The 19,499-nt window shown below is 41.4% G+C and overlaps 1 protein-coding gene and 1 long non-coding RNA gene across 7 annotated transcripts in view; one reads left to right on the forward strand and one right to left on the reverse strand.

The window, feature by feature from the left end:
• Positions 1 to 893: 893 nt before the first annotated feature.
• LOC140617274 (uncharacterized) lies at positions 894 to 13,458 on the reverse strand. Of its 3 annotated transcripts, none has more exons than XR_012017518.1 (6): positions 13,146 to 13,458; positions 8,545 to 8,652; positions 7,834 to 7,938; positions 6,280 to 7,498; positions 5,953 to 6,022; positions 894 to 1,079 (listed from the first exon to the last, which is right to left on the reverse strand). It is a non-coding gene; the product is annotated as an uncharacterized lncRNA (long non-coding RNA). The 3 variants fall into 3 exon arrangements; XR_012017519.1 differs by having other exon boundaries at positions 7,340 to 7,498; positions 13,146 to 13,432; XR_012017520.1 differs by having other exon boundaries at positions 7,454 to 7,498; positions 13,146 to 13,429.
• KIF21A (kinesin family member 21A) overlaps positions 13,088 to 19,499 on the forward strand; it is a 147,576-nt gene continuing 141,164 nt past the window's right edge. The window contains exon 1 of one of the 4 annotated variants that reach the window (XM_072798382.1): positions 13,088 to 13,382. In XM_072798382.1, coding sequence (XP_072654483.1) covers positions 13,363 to 13,382 — 20 coding nt within the window. In that variant the 5' untranslated portion in view covers positions 13,088 to 13,362. Of the gene's footprint in view, positions 13,524 to 14,428; positions 14,500 to 19,499 lie in introns of those variants that run through there. The other 3 variants (XM_072798379.1, XM_072798383.1, XM_072798378.1) reach the window with 3 other exon arrangements.

Genomic DNA, 19,499 nt, shown 5'->3' on the forward strand with positions numbered 1-19,499 from the left:
GCAAATAGGGTATCTTAGAGCACAGTTATCAAACTATTCTTTGATTTTAACTTGGAAACCACACTATTCTGTGGAATTCTTTTCAAGTTGATAAGGTGTAAAAAATGGATTGTTTTGGAAATATTTTTTTAGAAAAATGCATGTGTATATAGCTCAGGACACTATTAATATTTTTATCTTATACATTTGCTAAGCAGGTTTTTTGTTTTAACCAAACACTCAGATAAATATTTCCAAAATACACTTAACCAACTGAGCTACCCAGGTGCCTCATAACTTATTTTTAATAGAATACTTCCAATATGTAATTTTCTATGGTCTACAATATATGAGATAATAGTAACACAGTGACTTTTTGCCCTGTCAGGAATGTATGAGGAAAGACAAGCATTGCCTTTTTTCCCCTCATTCTTTTTCTCCTTTTCTTTCTTCTTTTTCTAATGGTTTATAACCCATAGGAAAAAAATATCCATGAGTCCATTCCTATATGAATAAATAATGGAAAAACATAAATAAATGGGGGAAAGAGGACAGCTGCTCCTTCTAGAAGAATTCCAGGCAATAAAAATAGAAGGAAAGATGGAAACAGAAAATCACTATTAGGCAAAGTTCCTAGTAATTACTGTAGATAAGAATCATTGACAGATGCTAAAATTAGTGGATGTAAGTATAAGAAAAAAAGATGATATTGTTAACATATCTTCCCGTATTTATTGATTACAAAGGCAAAAATATTTTTACAGTGAAGAAATCCAGCAGATGCCACCTTAACCACATGATCAAAGTCAACAATCACTGGTGCTGTAGACTGAATTGTGTTTCCTACAAATTCATATGTTGAACCCTAAGCCCCAATGTGATTATATTTGGAGATAGAATCTTTACTGAAATAATTAAGATTTTTAAAAATATTTTATTTATTTATTCATGGAAGACACACACAGAGAGAGAGGCAGAGACACAGGCAGAGAGAGAAGCAGACTCCATGCAGGGAACCTGACGTGGGCCTTGATCCCGGGTCTCCAGGATCACATCCTGGGCTGAAGGCGGCGCTAACCCACTGAGCCACCAGGGCTGCCCTGAAATAATTAAGATTAAATGAAGTTCTAAGAGTAGGGTCTTGATCTGATAGAATTAGTGTCATTTTTTTTTTTTAAGATTTTATTTATTTATTCATGGGAGACACAGAGAGGCCGAGACATAGGCCAAGGGAGAAGGAGGCTCCCTGAGGGGAGCCCAATGCAGGACTCATTCCTCGGACCTCAGGATCACGACCTGAGCCAAAGCAGATGCTCAACCACTGAGCCACCCAGGCACCTGGACTAGTGTCCTTATAAGAAGAGATACCAGAGAGTTTACTCTTTATACAGCACAAAAGCAGCTATCTGTAAGCCAGGAAGAATCCTTACTAGAAACTGATCCTGCCAGAATTTATCTAGGACTTCTAGCCTCAAAAACCATTAAAAAAAAAAAAAATCTGCATTTAAGCTACCAAGTCTATGGTATTTTGTTACGGCAGCTGATGAATACATCTGGTGATAAGACATATTGGCATTATGTACTTCCTGATAGGGCATACTGTGAAGGCCAAAACATCACTTCTCTTGGTATTATTAAAGAAAAATGCATAAACTCAATCAAGTCTTGAGAAGATATCACATATAACCAAAATGAGGTACATTCTACAAAAGAGATGGCCAGTACTCTTCAAAGGTGTCAAGGTCTTGAAAAAGAAATAATCACAGATAGGCATCAAGGAGGGCATACGATGAGATGAGCACTGGGTATTATACTATATGTTGGCAAATTGAATTTATATAAAATTTTTTAAAAAATCACAGATTGAGGAAGACTAAGAGGACATGGCAGCTAAATCCCATGTGTATCCTGGATTGGACCCCCTGAAACAGAACAAGGATGTTAAGTGAACTAATGTTAATGTTCTGGTTTGATAATTCTGGTATATTTATAGGGTTGTTATATTAGGGGAACTAAGCATCTGGGAACTCTACTTTTGCCACTTTTTGTAAGTCTAAAATGATTAAAAAAAAAAAAAAAGATAGGGTAGCCTGGGTGGCTCAGCGGTTTAGCAACACTTTCAGCCCAGGGTGTGATCCTGGAGACCCAGGATTGAGTCCCATGTCAGGCTCCCTGCATGGAGCCTGCTTCTCCCTCTGCCTGTGTCTCTGGCTCTCTCTCTCTGTGTGTCTCTCATGAATAAATAAATAAAAAAAATTTTTTTAAAAGAAAGAATGGAAATAAGGTAACGAAAGTAGTTTAAATATGGTGTCATTAGGCACTAATGACCTGACGTAATGACTTACAAGTGGAAATGGAATTTAGGTTGAACCCTTTTGCATCTTCATTAAGAACTTCTCAAAGGAGTAAAATGTCCCCTTGCCATCCTACCAGCAATTCTTAGTTCCCTGGACACCTAGCTTTTCTTTTTCCTGTCCTACCACAACTATTCTTTATGACTACAATTAGTTGTGTTGATCTGATAGATCCATTGATTTTTCTTCTGTCCTCATTCCTTTTGGTTTCTCCAGGGCCTTGATGCTCATGTTCGACCCACCCTTTGATAAATTCTACCTTTATTTTATTACATTGCTTTAACCCAAGTTCTGTTTCAACTGTTTTTCTTTCTTCTACCAAATGAACTATCCCTTCCTTCCACCCAACTTGCCTGTTTCACCTAATAATACTATTCTCTCAATTGCTGGATTTTGGGATATTTTTGATACTTCATAAATTCATAAACTCTGATTGGAAGGACTCTCCTAGACCTTTTAGATCATATTTCCCCTGTGTTCTATCCAGTTGATTTTTGCATCTTTTTGATGGTATTGTCATCAAGTGGTTTTCTGGCCTATGCTTGAACATTTTCAATGACAGGAAGTTTCATATCTAATCCCCTAACATTCTTCTCCTATAATGCTAAATCTTGTTCATTCTCCTTAAGACTGTTGTTCATTTATAAGTCCTACTTCTTCATTTTCACCATGGTCTATTAAGGTCCCTAGTTTAGGCCTTTACCATGTTATAACTAAACTAGTATGATATGATTGCCTGACTGAGTCTCTCTAGTCCATTTCACAGATCCAAGCCAGACTCAATCCTTTTTAAAATGTTATTTTATGGGGCATCTGGGTGGTTTAGAGGGTTAAATATCTGCCTTTGGCTCAGGTCATGATCCCAGGGTCCTGGGATTACATCCTGTATTGGGCTCCCTGTTCAGTGGGGAGCTGCTTCTCCCTCTTTCTCTGAAGCTCCCCCCACAGAGAGACAGCTGCTCTCTCTGTCAAATGAATAAATAAAATCTTTTAAAAAATGTTATTGTACTTTACAAATTTTTAAATATTGCCTTTGTCTTATCACTTTTTTACTCACAAAGTTTAAGTGGTTCCTATATTTTATTTTTTTTTTAATCTAAAACCAGTTGCTTTCAAGATTCTATACATCTTATTTCTCATTCTTGTTGAAACACACCTTCTTTCTGGTGTATACATAAGCAAGTGTGAGGTGCTGCTACTATCTTGTTGCTAATTTACTGCCCACCGACAGCTTAGTGTGTCCATATCTGTTTTTTAAAATTTTTATTTCTTTAAGATTTTATTTATTTACTCATAAGAGACACACACACACACACACACACACACACACACACACACACAGAGGCAGAGACAGGTAGAGGGAGAAGCAGGCTTCCTGTGGGGAGCCCGGTGTGGGGCGGGAGGGACCGTCTTGATCCCAGGAACCCAGGATCATGACCTGAGCTGAAGGCAGACTCTCAACTGCTGAGCCACCCAGGCATTCCTGTATCTCTGTTTTTATCTTTATTATCAGGTCAGAAGTAGAAAGACATCCTTTAAATAGTGATTTTGAGATTATTTGAATTAAAAAGTGAGTTTAGGAACTATTCTATCAGAAATAGTTCCTAATAACTATTTTTTTCCTATTTCCCTTTTGACTTCTGCAAAAATTGGAGGAACAGCTTGGGGTTATAAAATAATACAAATGTAACCAATTCCTGTCTGAGGGGCCTTTCTTGGTGAAGTCTACTGTGAAATCACTGTTCTTAGATCAGATCAAGGAAATGAGAGCCAAGTTATATACTAATTTAGGTAAAGCATCTTACAAAAATAAACTGTATGTTTTAACTTAAAAAGCACTGATTTTACCAAATGGATATCTATATATAGAAAATTGAGAGATCTAGACGAAAAGGCTTTGCGTTCTCTTCTTTTATGTGGCTATTGTGTTGTTGTTTTGAGGGGAGATAAATCTAAGCACATGTGCATTGCAGAAGTTGGTGAAATATTTATCATATGATTATGGATTATAATTAACTAACTTCATATTTTATTATAGGTTTTCCAAAATAGAATAAGAATGAAAAACCTAGAGTTACATTAATCTTTTGGTTTCAGGGTATCCAGAGTCATGTGAATTTGAAAAATATCCATGTGGAGGTAACAAGAAAAGAAAATGGTGAGAGGAGAAAATATGAAGGCAGGAAATTCAGTTAACAGATATGAAAAAAGAGGGGTGGTATTGATGAATAAATAAAAGAAGAGGGATAGTAAATGAAGTGTTCTCAATTTAAAATAACCAATACAATTATATTTCAGTGATTTGGTTCTATAATATTCCAAAATAAAAAGACACAAAGAATGAGCGACTATCCCAAAATGCTTATCAAGTTCAGTCCTGCACAGTTATAAAAAAACCACACTCCTCTTAACAAACTTGGCACAAGACTTTGGCTCAAGACCAGCATGACTTAATAGCTGTAATTTGCATTTGAATGCAATTAACTGGGCCAGTACTTTGGGGTAATCAAGCTGTGTGCAATACGCACAAGCTGCAAACTCAACAAAAGTCCAAAGCACTGGAGAGAAATCTTTAATCTGTGAATTCCCCTTAGATTTAGAATCCAGGTTCAAGTCCTTAAATTCAATTTTAGATTTCAAAACTATGATTTTAAGTGTGAACACTGGAATTTAACTTTTATCTTATTATTCATTCTTAACAAAGAGAAGTTTAGATACTTTCCACTATTTTTCCTTAGAAGAATAATTTCGCTTTATTTGTAAGTTATAGATGTTATGTTAAAAATTTCAAGCAATAGGACGCCTGGGTGGCTCAGCAGTTAAGCATTTGCCTTCAGCTCAGGGCGTTATCCGGGAGTCCCCAGATCGAGTCTCAGGGCTGGAGCCTTCTTCTCACTCTGCATATGTCTCTGTCTCTCATGAATAAATAAATAATCTTTTTTTTTTCTTTTTAAATTTATTTATTCATGATAGTCACACGGAGGGAGAGAGAGAGAGAGAGAGAGAGAGAGAGAGAGGCAGAGACACAGGCAGAGGGAGAAGCAGGCTCCAAGCACCGGGAGCCCGACGTGGGATTCGATCCCGGGTCTCCAGGATCGCGCCCCGGGCCAAAGGCAGGCGCCAAACCGCTGCGCCACCCAGGGATCCCTAAATAATCTTTAAAAAAAAAGAATTTCAAGCAATATAAAAAGATACAAAAGAAGGAAATGAAAGAAGTCCTCAAACCCTTACTTTCTACCCAGAAATGAATCACACCAATATTAAAAAAAATAAGTGAGAAAAATGTGAAGAAAATGTGTAGTTAGTTAAAAATTAATTTTTTAAAAAGATTTTATTTATTTATTTCAGAAAGAGAGAGAGAAAGCACAAGCAGGGGGAGCAGCAGAGGGAGGAGAAGCAGACTCCCCGCTGAGTAGAGAGTCAGACATGAGGCTTGATCCCAGGACCCTGAGATTATGATCTAAACTGAAGTCAGATGCTGAACCAACTGAGCCACCCAGGCACTCCCCAAATTTGATTTTTCTAGTAATGTTATGAGTTACTAAAAATTAAATTTACAACGTTTTAACAAACTGGTTATATTATAAGGTAAACTACCACTATAAGTATTTAAGCTCACCTTCTGTTACTTTGCAGTATATAGTCTTCATATGCAAATACTTTTAATGTAGGCTGAGATTTTTCTAATCCTGAAGAATAAAACGTATAGTGAAATTAACAGCGAAGAACAAGGAACCCAGAACAAGGAGTGGAGATACCTAGATTTTAATTGAGATCTACCAACTGGGCAGTATGTGTGTATTGGGACAGGGTGTGTGCTTGGGCATAGGTAAGTGGGAGCTAGCGGTGACCAATTCTCCTCTCAGGAACTGTTCTGTAAAATGAAAGGGGCAGACTAGAATTGTAAAATGTTCTCCAACTCCAAAATTATAGGAGCCTAGCTTACATTTGCTGGTTTACAGAATCTCAGGTATTCTGTTTTCCTTCCTGATAGTTTGAATGCCACCTTTAATAGACACTATGGTCTGGAAATAGTCTCTCTGAGAACTATAACTGGTAGGCAGCAGACCATCTGCAATGAAAATTTATTCTATGTTAAATTAAAGCATAGCATGTCCTTCTTCTGGGAATCACTTATTTATCCAACTAATAAGTGCTGTCTGCACTCTTAAATTTTCCACAAATTCTGCCCTTTAGTAATTTACAGTTTAGATAAGGAGTTAAAAAGTGATCATTACAATACTATCAAAGACATTAATAAAATGTGATGAAGATCTGAAAGAAGAAAAAAATCATAAATCTGGTCCAGAGGCAGAGTAAAATCAAGAATAGGTTGAAGAGAGGGTGATTTTTGAGTGAGGCCTGAAATAAAGGTCAGATTTTGACAGATGGATGTTGTTGGGAAGGCTTCTGTTTCCTCAACATTACATAGAAGTAATAATTGTACTCTCCTGGAGATGGGAGAATTATGCGAAATAATGCTTGTTTGTCACTTCACACGTTACACTGTCATGATAGAAGAGTTCTATAAATGCTTTCCATTGTTATTAATGAGGAAAATATATACAACAAAAAGAAGCACTGACAGAAAATGATATTTCTGATTGCGGTACTAAGGATTAGTTTCTTTTTTTTTTTTTTTTAGATTTTATTTATTTATTCATGAGAGGCACAGAGAGAGGCAGAGACACAGGCAGAGGGAGAAGCAGGCTCCCCATGGGGAGCCCGATGCAAGACTCCATCCCAGGATCCCAGGACCATAATCTCAGCCAAAGACAGATACTCAACCACTGAGCCACCCAGGCGTCCCAAGGGTTAGTTTTTTAGAGACTTTTTTTTCAAAAAGATTTCTGAGGAGATGGCTGTCTAGGCATGCTCTTCCAAAGCCGGTTGTTTGCACATAAAGTTGTAATCAGAACTTTTTCTTTTAATCTTTTCTGCTAGCAGCAAAAAGGAAGAGGCAAATAACTTTTAATGACTGATTAGAATGTGGAACCCAGAAAAACCTTGAGTAGATGGCCTCAGGGGCAAAAACTGGTGAAATTGTTGCCCTAATGCATGTTGTAGCTTCTTTTTGGCTGTTTAGGGTGTGCTAGACTTGATCTTTCTTCCAAGTGTACCTTAGACAGGTGCAGCGGTAGCATCCGTATCTGCTTCTTAAAACACTTAAAAAAAAAAGATTTATTTATTTATTCATGAGAGACACAGACTGAGAGAGGCAGAGACATAGGCAGAGGGAGAAGCAGGCTCCATGCAGCGAGTCCTATGTGGGACTCTATCCCTGGATTCCAGGATCACCCCCTGGGCCGAAGGCAGGCTTTCAACTGCTGAGCCACCCATGCGTCCCTTAAAACACTTTGTATTCTGAAAATATTTACAATAAAAGTAGCTAGTTTTATGGGGTCTTTATTATGAGTAAGTGCTGCAACTAACAAATGATAAGCAAAGCTCTTTCAGTCTCTAAAACAACTCTATAAAGTGAAAAAAATACATTACTTACATAAGAAGCTGAGACTTAGAAAGTTCCCATATCTTGCCCAAAATCACTTAGTCATTCAGCTTATCTTTAATGATCCATATTATGTGTCAGACACTGTTGTAGGAGCTACAAATACATTAGTGAATAAAACAGAAAAGATTTCTGCTATCTTGAAGCTCATATTCAAATGGAGGGAGGCAGGCAATAATCAAAAAAATATTAACAAGAAAACATCACCTAGTGAAAAGGGTTATGAATAAATAAAATAGTGCGGTGATAGTGAATAACGGGGTTCATAGTACTGGCTTCATGGTGAATGGTAATGCACAGGGCCCCACTCTTAGTTTAATGCTCTACTATCACTGTCTTGAAATGCTTAATAATTTTATCTTTGGATTTGTGTTTTGTGAGGGAGGTCTGATAAAATACTAGTCTACATGGGTAAGTAGAGGACATAGGGCAATATCCATGTCCTCCATTCCTTGTCACACCATTCTCATATAGCTTTTGGGATGCCCTGTGAACATAGACTTCTGGTGGACCCACAATGTGTGGGAGTTCAGTGAGAGTCAAATCCAGTGGGAGTATAAGGTAAATGTGTTGTGTGTGACTAAGCAGAGATGCTGACACCTGCAGAGGCTATTCTTCTCTCAAATCAAAACTTGCATCAAATAAAAAAAAAGAAAGCAATGGCATTCTAAGAAATATACTGACCAAAGAACCCTATCTTACCTTTTCTTAGTCATCACTTCCCCGTAGCTAACTACTAATGATGATGTAAAAGGAAAGTCAAAGAGAGGGAAAGGTAGTTCCTCTTCCTTTCAGTTCTTCCTTACTCATCTGTAAGCCAAAGGTAGAAAGTGTTAGTAGAATATAGGTTTATCAAAAAGTGAAATTAAAAAAAATTGAGTTAGTTTTGTGCAATGTTTTCATAGTTAAGAATGAAATTCATATGTGCATATGTACTATACCATAGGAATTGTATAGTTTTGATAATTTCACATGAGTTAATTGCTCTCCTATTCATACTTAAAACTGGCATTACCCAATTTAAAGATGGATGGTTGGGATGCCTGGGTGGCTCAACAGTTGAGCATCTGCCTTCTGCTCAGGGCCTGATCCTGGAGTCCCAGGATCAAGTCCCACATTGGGCTCTCTGCATGGAGCCTACTTCTCCCTCTGCCTATGTCTCTGCCTCTCTCCCTCTCTCTGTGTCTCTCACGAATAAATAAATAAAATCTTTAAAAAATTAAGATGAATGGGAAAATTAATGCTAATATTTTAAAAATTTTATTTCTGTCTATGGAAAATAACATTAAATAGCAAAAAAACCCACCATGACAAGTTGAGTGAGAGAGTTCAGGATCTGAAAAGGCTTATATTTTAGCACGTTTAATAGGATTTTTACTTTATGTATTCTTTTATTTTAGAGATTTTATTTATTAAAGATAAAATAAATTCTTCTAGACTGTAGGACATTTCACACTGTGGCTTCTCCTGATTCTAACTTTAACTCTGAATTCACAACCCTGAGATCAAGAGTCTCATGCTCTACTGACTGAGCCTGCTAGGCACTCCTAACCTTATCTTTTGCCACTCCAAGTCTTAACCACTACTTTGTGGTGATACTGGCCTTCATTCTATTTCTTCAACACATTAAAAGTTCTTTCCTGCCTTAGGGACTTTGCACTAGCTATTTCCTCTCCCTGGAATGTTCTTTCCCCAGGTTTTCCCATGGTGGGCTCCTTTTGGGCTTTTAGGTATCAAATTAAATTCCTCTCCTCTCCTCAGAGATACCACTCCCAATCATTCAGTCTGAGGTAGCACACACACATACACCCCACCCCCTAAGGGCCAGCTACATGATTTGCATGTCCTATGCAAAATAAAAATGCAGGGTATCTTCTTAGAAAAGCAATAGAAAGAAAGAAAGAAAGAAAGAAAGAAAGAAAGAAAGAAAGAAAGAAAGAAAGAAAGAAAGAAAAAGGAAGGAAGGAAGGAAGGAAGGAAGGAAGGAAGGAAGGAAGGAAGGAAGGAAGAAAGAAAGAAAGAAAGAAAGAAAGAAAGAAAGAAAGAAAGAAAGAAAGAAAAGAAAGGCCATTTAAAAATCCTGTAAGGGGCACCTGGGTGGCTCTGTAGTTGAGCTTCTCTGCCTTTGGCTCAGGTTGTGATCCCAGGGTCCTGGGATTGGGTCCCTCATTAGTCCCCCTGTGGGGAGCCTGCTTCTCCCTCTGCCTATGTCTCTGCCTCTCTCTCTGTGTCTCTCATGAATAAATAAAATAAATAAAGGAGCCCACCATGGGAAAACCTGGGGAAAGAACAGTCAATAGAGTACAAGACTCTTGATCTCAGGGTTGTGAGTTCAGAGATAAGGTTAGAATCAGGAGAAGCCAGAGTGTGAAGTGTCCTAAAGTCAAGGAGAATTTATTTCTATTAGGTAGCTGTTGGAAGGTTTCAGTCAGGGGAATGATATAAATGACTTAGATTTTCAAAGATCACTCTTTCTGAAGTGTGGAGGCAAGAGTGGATTCAAGGAGACCATCCTGAGTGGTCTATTCCTGAAGACTTCTTCATCCTTCCAGATAGAATTCATCATACTCTTGTTACAATTTCTATTATCGCACTTACAGATTTCCAAATTTGTCATCTTGAACTATACTGTAAGCTCCTTGTAGACACTGACAATCTTAATTCTCTTTATTTATTTTTAAGATTTTATTTATTTATTCATGAGAGACACATAGGGAGGGAGAGAGAGAGAGGCAGAGACACAGGCAGAGGGAGAAGCAGGCTCCACGCAAGAAGCCCAATGTGGGACTGGATCCCGGGACTCCAGGATCATGCCCTGGACTGAAGGCAGGTGCCAAACTGCTGAGCCACCCAGGGATCCCCCTTAATTCTCTTTATATCACTAGTGTCCATTATTGCTGGCACACAGAAGTCATTTATTAAATATTTGTTGAATGAACAATTGGAGTGGGATTTGAACTACTCTTGCAGTAAAAAACTCTTCCCTTGGAGTTTTCTTCAACTTAAGATAATTAATTGGGTGAGCTTGTAAGGAAACGGGTTATAGTAGCTATAAAAGGATCTGAACTAAATAGAAAATTGAGAATTAATTTACAAATTTTGAAACTTGGTAGAAAATTACTTACTTGGTCATCAAAGGAAATTTGAATTTTTATACTACTTTGCCTGAAACCATGTACAAAGCCACAGCTATTATTGGTGCTAATGTTTTGGCCAGAACTTCCAGCCTGATGGCTTGGAACTGAAGCTGAGCTGATAATACATTTTGATTGATTTGTATGCTACATAAATGTGGTGCTGAGTTAGTTGATGGTGCTAGGAACTAAGGAGTTTTCACGTAAAGGTCTGATTTTTCTCTTTCTCTTAAGAAATAACAAACCTACAAACCAAAAGCTTGGCACCGTTAGGTCTGCATTCCAGCCAGCCTCAAAGCTGAGGATGGCCATTGCCTTTGTTAGGGGGTTTCTTGTCTCTATTTTATCTTTTCTCAGTTGGCCGGCTCAGACTCACTAAAGTTACCTGTCTGGGTGTTGCCTGGTAGCATTTGTGTTTTTGACATCTCACTCTGAGACATATATATAGTACTGGTGCTATTTTACATAAGATTTTTAATTTTTTAAAAACAATTTTAAAAGATTATTTATTTATTCATTTGAGACACACAGAGAGAGGCAGAGACATAGACAGAGGGAGAAGTGGGCTCCCTGCGGGGAACCTGATGAGGGGCCCCAGAATCATGCTGAAGGCAGATGCTCAACCACTGAGCCACCCACGTGTCCCACATAAGATTTTTTATTTTTATTTACTTATTTTTAAGACTTTTTAAAGAAGATCTTACATTATATATATTTCTCTAGTTTTCTTGGTAGATTTGCTTGGCTTTCCTTGCCTTCCTTGCAGCTTTTATCAATTCAGAAGGCAGAAGGCCAATCTAGAGCCACCCAGATAGGGCTGCCAGGGCTGGAGGAAGTGGTGCCCTGCTTTGTTAATAGATAAATACTGAGGGGAGGATAGGCTCTCTAGAGGGCAGCCAGAGGAGAGCTTCGCCTCCAATCGGGGCGACAGAAGAAAACTCACCATCTCTGCTCTCTACCTCCTGTCCACATGTCTGTTAAGACTCAGGGGTATGGGATTTAGGGACAAAATAACTTTAAAACTAATATATATCACACAGGCCTTTCATTTAGGATCATTGAACATTTTTTGTTTGTTCCAGAGTGTGCGGCCTCCTTCCCCCCAAGCTGCCAGCCTCCTTCCCCCCATGCTGCCGGATCCCTGCTGACTGGAATGCTTAGGTGTGCAAATTTAGGATGTCCTAAATTAGGGGCTGTGTCTTTATTTGGACGGTGCCACTTCATCTATTATACTGTTTTGTACGAACCCACATGTTTATTCAGAGAAATGTACGGGCCAGTCCACAATAGATACTCTGTGGCGAAGCCAATAAAGGCTGTTGCCACAGAGCTATCTAAAGGCATGTGGAAGCACAATAGTCACAAGCAGCAGCCACAATGGTTCAATGTTGATAGAATCCCGGGGTTGGGAGGCGCTTTTTGAAGGCCAGGAAGGGGAAAAAAAAAAAAAAATCAGTTTGTGAGGATTTACTACAGACAGAGCAGGTCTTGGTGGATGTTCAGTTCTGGGAACACTTGGCAGTACCAGGGTGCAGTTCACTTGGCCGTTTAACAGAAACGCATTCAGGAGTCCCGGAGTAAATCGTTTCCATGTTCTCCGCGGGCTGGTAAACAGGCGACGGACTGCGGGACGGACGGCCCAGCTGCCCCGACAGCGGCCGAAGCAGGGAGCCGCTTTAGCACGGCTGACTGACTGACTGACTGACGGACGGACTGAGTCGGTGGGGGGAGGGCGAGGGGCTGAGGGGGGGCGACAGGGGAGGGGGCGGGCTGGGGCAAGGGGGTCAAAGTCCAAGCTGGAGCGAGGACAGTAAGCCCAAGGGTGGGAACAAAGCCGAACAGAGAGCGCAGCCGGACTGACGGACCCAGGCTCGGCTCTGAGAGCGGGGCGGCGGGCGGGCCCCGGAGAACCTGGAAGGGCGCACGGGCGGCCCGCGGCCGGCACCCCCCGCCCCCCCCCGCCCCCTGCCCCCGCCGCGCCTCCCTGCCCAGCAGCGCCAGGCAGTGCCCGCCGAGCGCGGGGCGGGGCGGGGCGGGGCGGGGCGCGGCCCGGGGGAGGGCGAGCAGGGCCGGGCCGTGGGCCGCCGCTGACGCAGTGCGGGCCGCCAGCCCCGAGCGAGGGCCCCGCCGCCCAGCCGCGTCCCCCCGGAGGGGGCAGGGCGCACTTACCGGCCGTCAGGACGCCGCGGGCGGCCTGCGGGCTCCTCCGCCGCCGCCGCCGCCGCCGCCGCCGCCGCGCTCTCCAGTCAGGCGCGCGTCGTCCCCGCCCCCGGGACCTGGCGCGGGGGGTGAGCGGGGGAGAAGGGGCGGGCGTCCGCCGGCCGTGAATCACCTCCTCCTCCTCCTGCCTCAGCGCCGCCGCCACCTTTCCATTCAGTCGCCCAACATGGCTGGAGCGCGGCGGAGGTGAGCCTGCCGCCCCCTGTCGCCGGTCGGCTGCGCCCGAGCGCCGCGCCTCCGGCCGAGCCTCAGCTCTGCGGTGCAGCGGACGCCGGCCGCCGGCATGTGGGGCGCCCCGGACGAGAGCTCGGTGCGGGTGGCTGTCAGGTGAGGACGGACGCGGCGGCGGCGGCGGCGGCGGCGGGCGGGCTGAGGGCGCGGAGAGGACGCCCCGGGTCGCCGGCGGCCGCTGGGGGCTTGCGGAGCCCTGAGGGGGCGGGCGGCTGGCGGCTGGCTTCGCTGAGGCTGCGGATCCCCCGCCGGCCGGCGCTCCCGGGGCGACCCTGCCGCCCTCGGGCGCGCGGCGTTTGCAGGTAGCGGGCGGCCGCGCGACGCCGGGTCCCCGCGGCGCCCGGACTCCTCCCGGGGGGACGCCGTCGGCGCCCGCCCCCGCCTGCCTCGCGCCCGGGGAACAATCGCCTCAGGTGGGGCGGCCCTGGGCGACGGCCTGGCCGCCGTGCCCGTCGCCCGGAGGAGCTGCCTGCTTGCTGCGCTGTGGTGGGCTTTTTTTTTTTTTTTTTTCCCCCCATCATCATCATCATCATCATCATTATTATTGTTTCGAGAGCGTCTGTCATGTGTGTACAAGCAGCTGAGGCCTTCTGAGGCAGGAGACAAAGCATCTGACGGACGGCGCTTCCAGATGCAGGGCTCCAGATGCCTGTGCAAACGGAAGTCTCCTTCAGCATCCCGGGGACGCACGCAGCACAGGCGCAGGGGTGGCCGTGGGAGGCAGACACTCGGCGCCCTTGGGCGCTGGAATGGGAATTCTCGTTCAGAATTCCACCCCTGGTGATAGGTCTGCAGAAGGAAGGAACTCTTTCAGCGAGTGGAAGGGTTAGGGGGGTGACGGGGTGACTGGGTTAGGCAGGGTGCATTCAATATAACGTTAGACAGGGCCTGGGTGTGAGCTTTGTAAATGCCACATGCTTCAAAATTGCATTTTGGTCAACGCCAGGTACACGAGTATTGAATGTCATTTGGACACTTTTGATACATAGCGAGAAGCCGAGGTCTGACAGTTGCTTATGGAAAATTGCAGCATCATCGCTGAAATATTAATGAAGCATTCATGGTGGAATAGGTGCGTCGCTTTCACAGCTCCATGATGGCCCACGGTGCATCCGCTTCTTTAAGGATTATGAAGACAGTGTCCTTGGAGAAATTTGAAATGATTGAGAAAAAAGAAAAAAAAAAAATCCTCCATTCATGTAGCCTTTCTGGAAAGGTCTTTTAAAAATCCTTTCATGTCAGCGGTGTTTTAGTGGCAAGTCTTGATTAGGCAGTTTTATATGCATTACAGACTAAAGATAATACAAGTTTTATATTCTTTATATGCTAAGGAATGACATAAATTTTATTTTTTTAAAGTTTGTTTATTTAAGCGATGTCCACACCCAGCCTTGGGCTCGAACTCATGACTGCCAAGTTCAAGAGTCATGCTTTTCTGACTGAGCCAGCCAGGACCTCCAGAATGACTTGAATTTTAAAGATTTTTTTTTTTCTTTTATGGATCAGGAAATGATCACCTGTGGAGGTGACAGTTTTATGACTGTTTAATCTGTTATAAAGCTTTTGAAGTTTAATTTTGACATTTTTGGTTATTCCGAGGCTACTTATCCAATTGTTGGATTAGTTTGTTTCTCCTAAAAAAACTACTACCTCTCTTTTGGCTTTTTAATACTCGTTAATGACTGTGCGGTGGCAGAAATCCAGTAAGAGGCAGTTTTGTTAGCAGATCTGGTCAAAGAAGGTGAAGAGGAGCATAAAATAGTAATGAAAACCAAAAATTAGGCTATGAGAGAAATCATTTTTAGAGATTTAAGATTTTTATCTGTGAATTCTCTAGAATATCATAGGGCAGCTTATTTGCCATGCCATTAAATATGATGATTCTTGCACTGAAGGTGAGCAGAGTCATGGATGACCCTAAAGTGATGTTGACAGATAAATAATTTATATTTGATTTATAAATAAAACATATTCATAAATGATTTGTGTTCATTATGTTTGCGCTTTTTAAGTGGTAAGTGTGGGTCTGTTTGTTTGGGAAAGGTCTCTAGAAACGTTAATAGAACTTGGTAAACTGCATTGTAAAGGTCCTTTTGTCCTTTTTTCATTAGATACACTGAATAGATCCACTCTCTAAACTTATTTTACATAGGGTAATAATAGCTTTTGTTTTTCTAGCACTTTGGTATTTATAAAGTGCTTGGAGACATCTTTTCATTTACAACAAATATTTGTTGAATATATATCCTCATCTCTGATTATTCTGATTCTGAGTTAAAACACCAGTCATTGTTGGACAGATGTCATGCGCTAGGGTCAGTGCTGTCAAGATGTTTTGTATCATGTAAAATTTCATTTATTCTCCATAACAATCTTTGATTTAGGTTCTGTTATTATGACCATTTTACGGATGAGACATCGAAAGATTAAGTGACCTATTTAAACTACTAGCTAGCTAGTGATAGAACCAGTGTTCCAACCTGGACATATTCTTAGCCATTGAACCTACAAAGGTGAAAGGCAAGAACATACTTCACAAAGCTTTATTTAGCTGAAGGTCACTTACCTTTTCCTGGTTCTGTATTAGCTTAGTTACAAATGAGTGGCTTTGACAAGTTATGTATACCTTGTTATTGCTAGAAAAGATAAAATTCAGGAAGGGAGGATCTGAACTTGGTTAAAATATTTTCTCCAATTCTCTTTAATCTTTACAGTGTCTTCCAATTCTATACTTGTTTGTGACAGATTTCATCAGCAGGATAAGTAAATCAACACATTGACACAAATAAACAGAGGCATTTGACTTGTTTTTCTTCTTCAATGAATAATGTAGTAACAGGTATAGGGGATTGACTCTACTGTGAAATGCAGAGAGTGTCCTAGAAGTTCTTGTGTTTTGTTAGATGTTGAGACTCTTAAGGCTGGTGACTCTATTTTAAGATTTCTCAAAATAAGTGTGTGGGTCATATAAAACTTTGGGGTTAAGAAGTTCAAAAGAAATTTCTTATTTAGGGAGAATTTTTTTTTTTAAGATTTTATTTGTTTGACAGAGAGGGTGCATGCACAAACAGGGGGAACAGCAGAGGGAGAGGGAGAGGGAGAAGAGGCTCCCTGCTGATCAGGGAGTCTGATGTGGGACTTGATCCCAGGATCCTGGGATCATGATCTGAACTGAAGGCAGATGCCCAACCAACTGAACCACCAGGTGCCGTGGAGAATATTTTTTATTCAGTTTCTGAAAAATTTTTTTGGCAGGGTATATCTGAGGTATTTTGCAGGGTATCTTTCATTGAAGTGGATATGGATTCAGATAACAGCCCTACTATTCAACCCATGTGGCTGTTGAGCATTTGAATTCTGATTAATGCTACTGAGGAACTAAATTTATCATTTACTTAATTTTAATTAATTTAATTGTAAAAAACTGGTCCTTTATTTAGTTTTTGGATAACTTTTTTTTTTCTTAAGATGTTATTTATTTATCTACTCATGAGAGACACACACACAGAGAGGCAGAGACACAGACAGAGGGAGAAGCAGGCTCCATGCAGGGAGCCCGATGCGGGACTTGATCCCGTGACTCCAGGATCACGTCCTGAACTGAAGGCAGACGCTCAATCACTAAGCCACTCAGGCGTCCCTGGATAATGTTTTTTTAAAGACTTATTCAGGGCAGCTCGGGTGGCTCAGCGGTTTAGTGCCACCTTCAGCCCAGGGCCTCTCTGTGTCTCTCATGAATAAATGAATAAAATCTTAAAAAAATAAAAGATTTATTCGTTTATTAGAGAAAGAGAGAGATGGGGAGGTAGAAGGAAAGGGAGAGAGAAAATCTCCAGCAGTCTTCCTACTGAGTGAGGAGCTGGATGAAGGGCTTGATCCCACCACCCTAGCCAAAATCAAGAACCTGATGCCTAACTGTCTGAGCCATCCAGGTGCCCTGTTTTGGGTAACTTTTAAATATTCTTTTTTTTTTTAAAGATTTATTTATTTATTCATGATAGACACAGGGAGAGAGAGAGAGGCAGAGACACAGGCAGAGGGAGAATCAGGCTCCATGCCGGGAGCCCGACGCGGGACTTGATCCAGGGACTCCAGGATCGCGCACTGGGCCAAAGGCAGGCGCTAAACTGCTGAGCCACCCAGGGATCCCCTAAATATTCTTTTTTTTAAAAAAAGATTTTATTTATTTATTCATGTGAGACACAGAGAGAGGCAGAGACATAGGCAGAGGGAGAAGCAGGCTCCATGCAGGGATCCCGATGTGGGACTTGATCCTGGACCAAAGGCAGATAGATGCTCAACTGCTGAGCCACCCAAGCATCCCACTTTTGAATATTCTTGAAACAAGTTCATTAATTGGACCTACTTTTTCAACTGTGTAGTTTATATAGTCTAAATACTGATAGAGTATTTCTGATAAAAATTTAGTGTCATAATTGACATGTTGTAAGTGCAATGTATACATTGGATTTCAAAGATTTAGTAAGAAAAATGAATGCAAATATATTAATAGTGTTTGTATTGATTACACATTAAAGTGATTATTTTGATACATTGAGTTAAATAAAATATTATTAAAATTAATTTCACCTATTTTCCTTTTTTAAAATGTGGCTACTAGAAAATTTAAAATCAAATATAATGTTGCTCACATTAAGTTTCTATTGGCTGATACTGCTCTATAATTTAAAAAATGTGAAAGTAGTATAGGATAAAATTACACTATCAGCAACATAAGTCAATACATAGAAATAAATCATAGCCACCCCATCATAGACCCACATTCTTTTTTTTTTTTTTTTTAAAGATTTTATGTATTTATTCACGAGGGACAGAGAGAGGCAGAGAGATAGGCAGAGGGAGAAGCAGGCTCCACGCAGGGAGTCCGACGGGGGACCGATCCCGGTACTCCAGGACCACGCCCTGGGCCAAAGGCAGGCGCCAAACCGCCGAGGCACCCAGGTGTACCCGACCCACACTGTTATATCAAGGAAATGCCAGCGGGGATCCCTGGGTGGCTCCGGGGTTTAGCGCCGCCTTCAGCCCAGGGTGTGATCCTGGAGTCCCGGATCGAGTCCCACATTGGTCCCCTTGTATGGAGCCTGCTTCTCCCTCTGCCTGTGTCTCTGCTTCTCTCTTTCTCTTTCTGTGTCTCTCATGAATAAATAAATAAAATCTTTTTTTTTTTTTTAAAAAAGAGAAAAAGAAAATGCCAGAATACTAGGTATCTTTTCTTAGAGTAGTTATACATACACACACATAAGACTGGATTCAACCACCCCCCCCCCCCCACGTCTCAGGGTACACAGGTGTAAGAAAGATAGTGATTATGCACTCAATATGGTAGTTGAATTCTTAGAAAATGTGGTAAGTTAAATGGATGGCTTTAGGTAGATGTCATCAACAAAAATGAGCAATGAAGTATAATATATATTCTATTCCTAATATCTAAGTGTACTGAATTGAACTATTCAGTTAACTCAAAATGATAAGATCAATGAAACATTTTGATTCTAATGTAAAATATTATGAGATGATGTGCTTTTCCCCCCTTCCCTGTCTATGAATGGCGACAGCAAATTTGAAACTATTCCTTTTCAAGAACTTTAGCTGTTAGAGTATGTCAAGAGCTGGACAAAAATGGAGATACAGAGAGGACCACTGTGTTTTCATGTCATTGTGTGGTTGTGAGCTAAAACCTCTTTGCTTCGCTTTGACAGAGAGCTGTACATATCCTTGACAATCAATTTGGATTAGTGGCTAATGTAGTCTAATTGGGTTTCAATTTGCTGTGTTTTTACCTTACTAAAGCAGTTTTAAAAAGTGGCTTTGCTGAGCAGGCTTATGACTGGTTGGACAATCAAAAGCTCATTTTAGGTTTGTCACTGGCACTGATTTCCAATGTGACCACTCTGGACATTTCTTTTCCCTCGTGCTGAGGTGGCAATATCAAGGTATTATGAGTTGTAAGAACTTTGCATATGCAGTCTATTAAATATGTGATTTTGTTAAACTGTTGGCTCTGTATCTATAGGAAGGAAGTAGTGTAACATTTTAAGCTTGACTTTCCCA

The sequence above is a fragment of the Canis lupus genome, chromosome 25, assembly GCF_048164855.1.
Source record: "Canis lupus baileyi chromosome 25, mCanLup2.hap1, whole genome shotgun sequence".
NCBI lineage: Eukaryota > Metazoa > Chordata > Mammalia > Carnivora > Canidae > Canis > Canis lupus.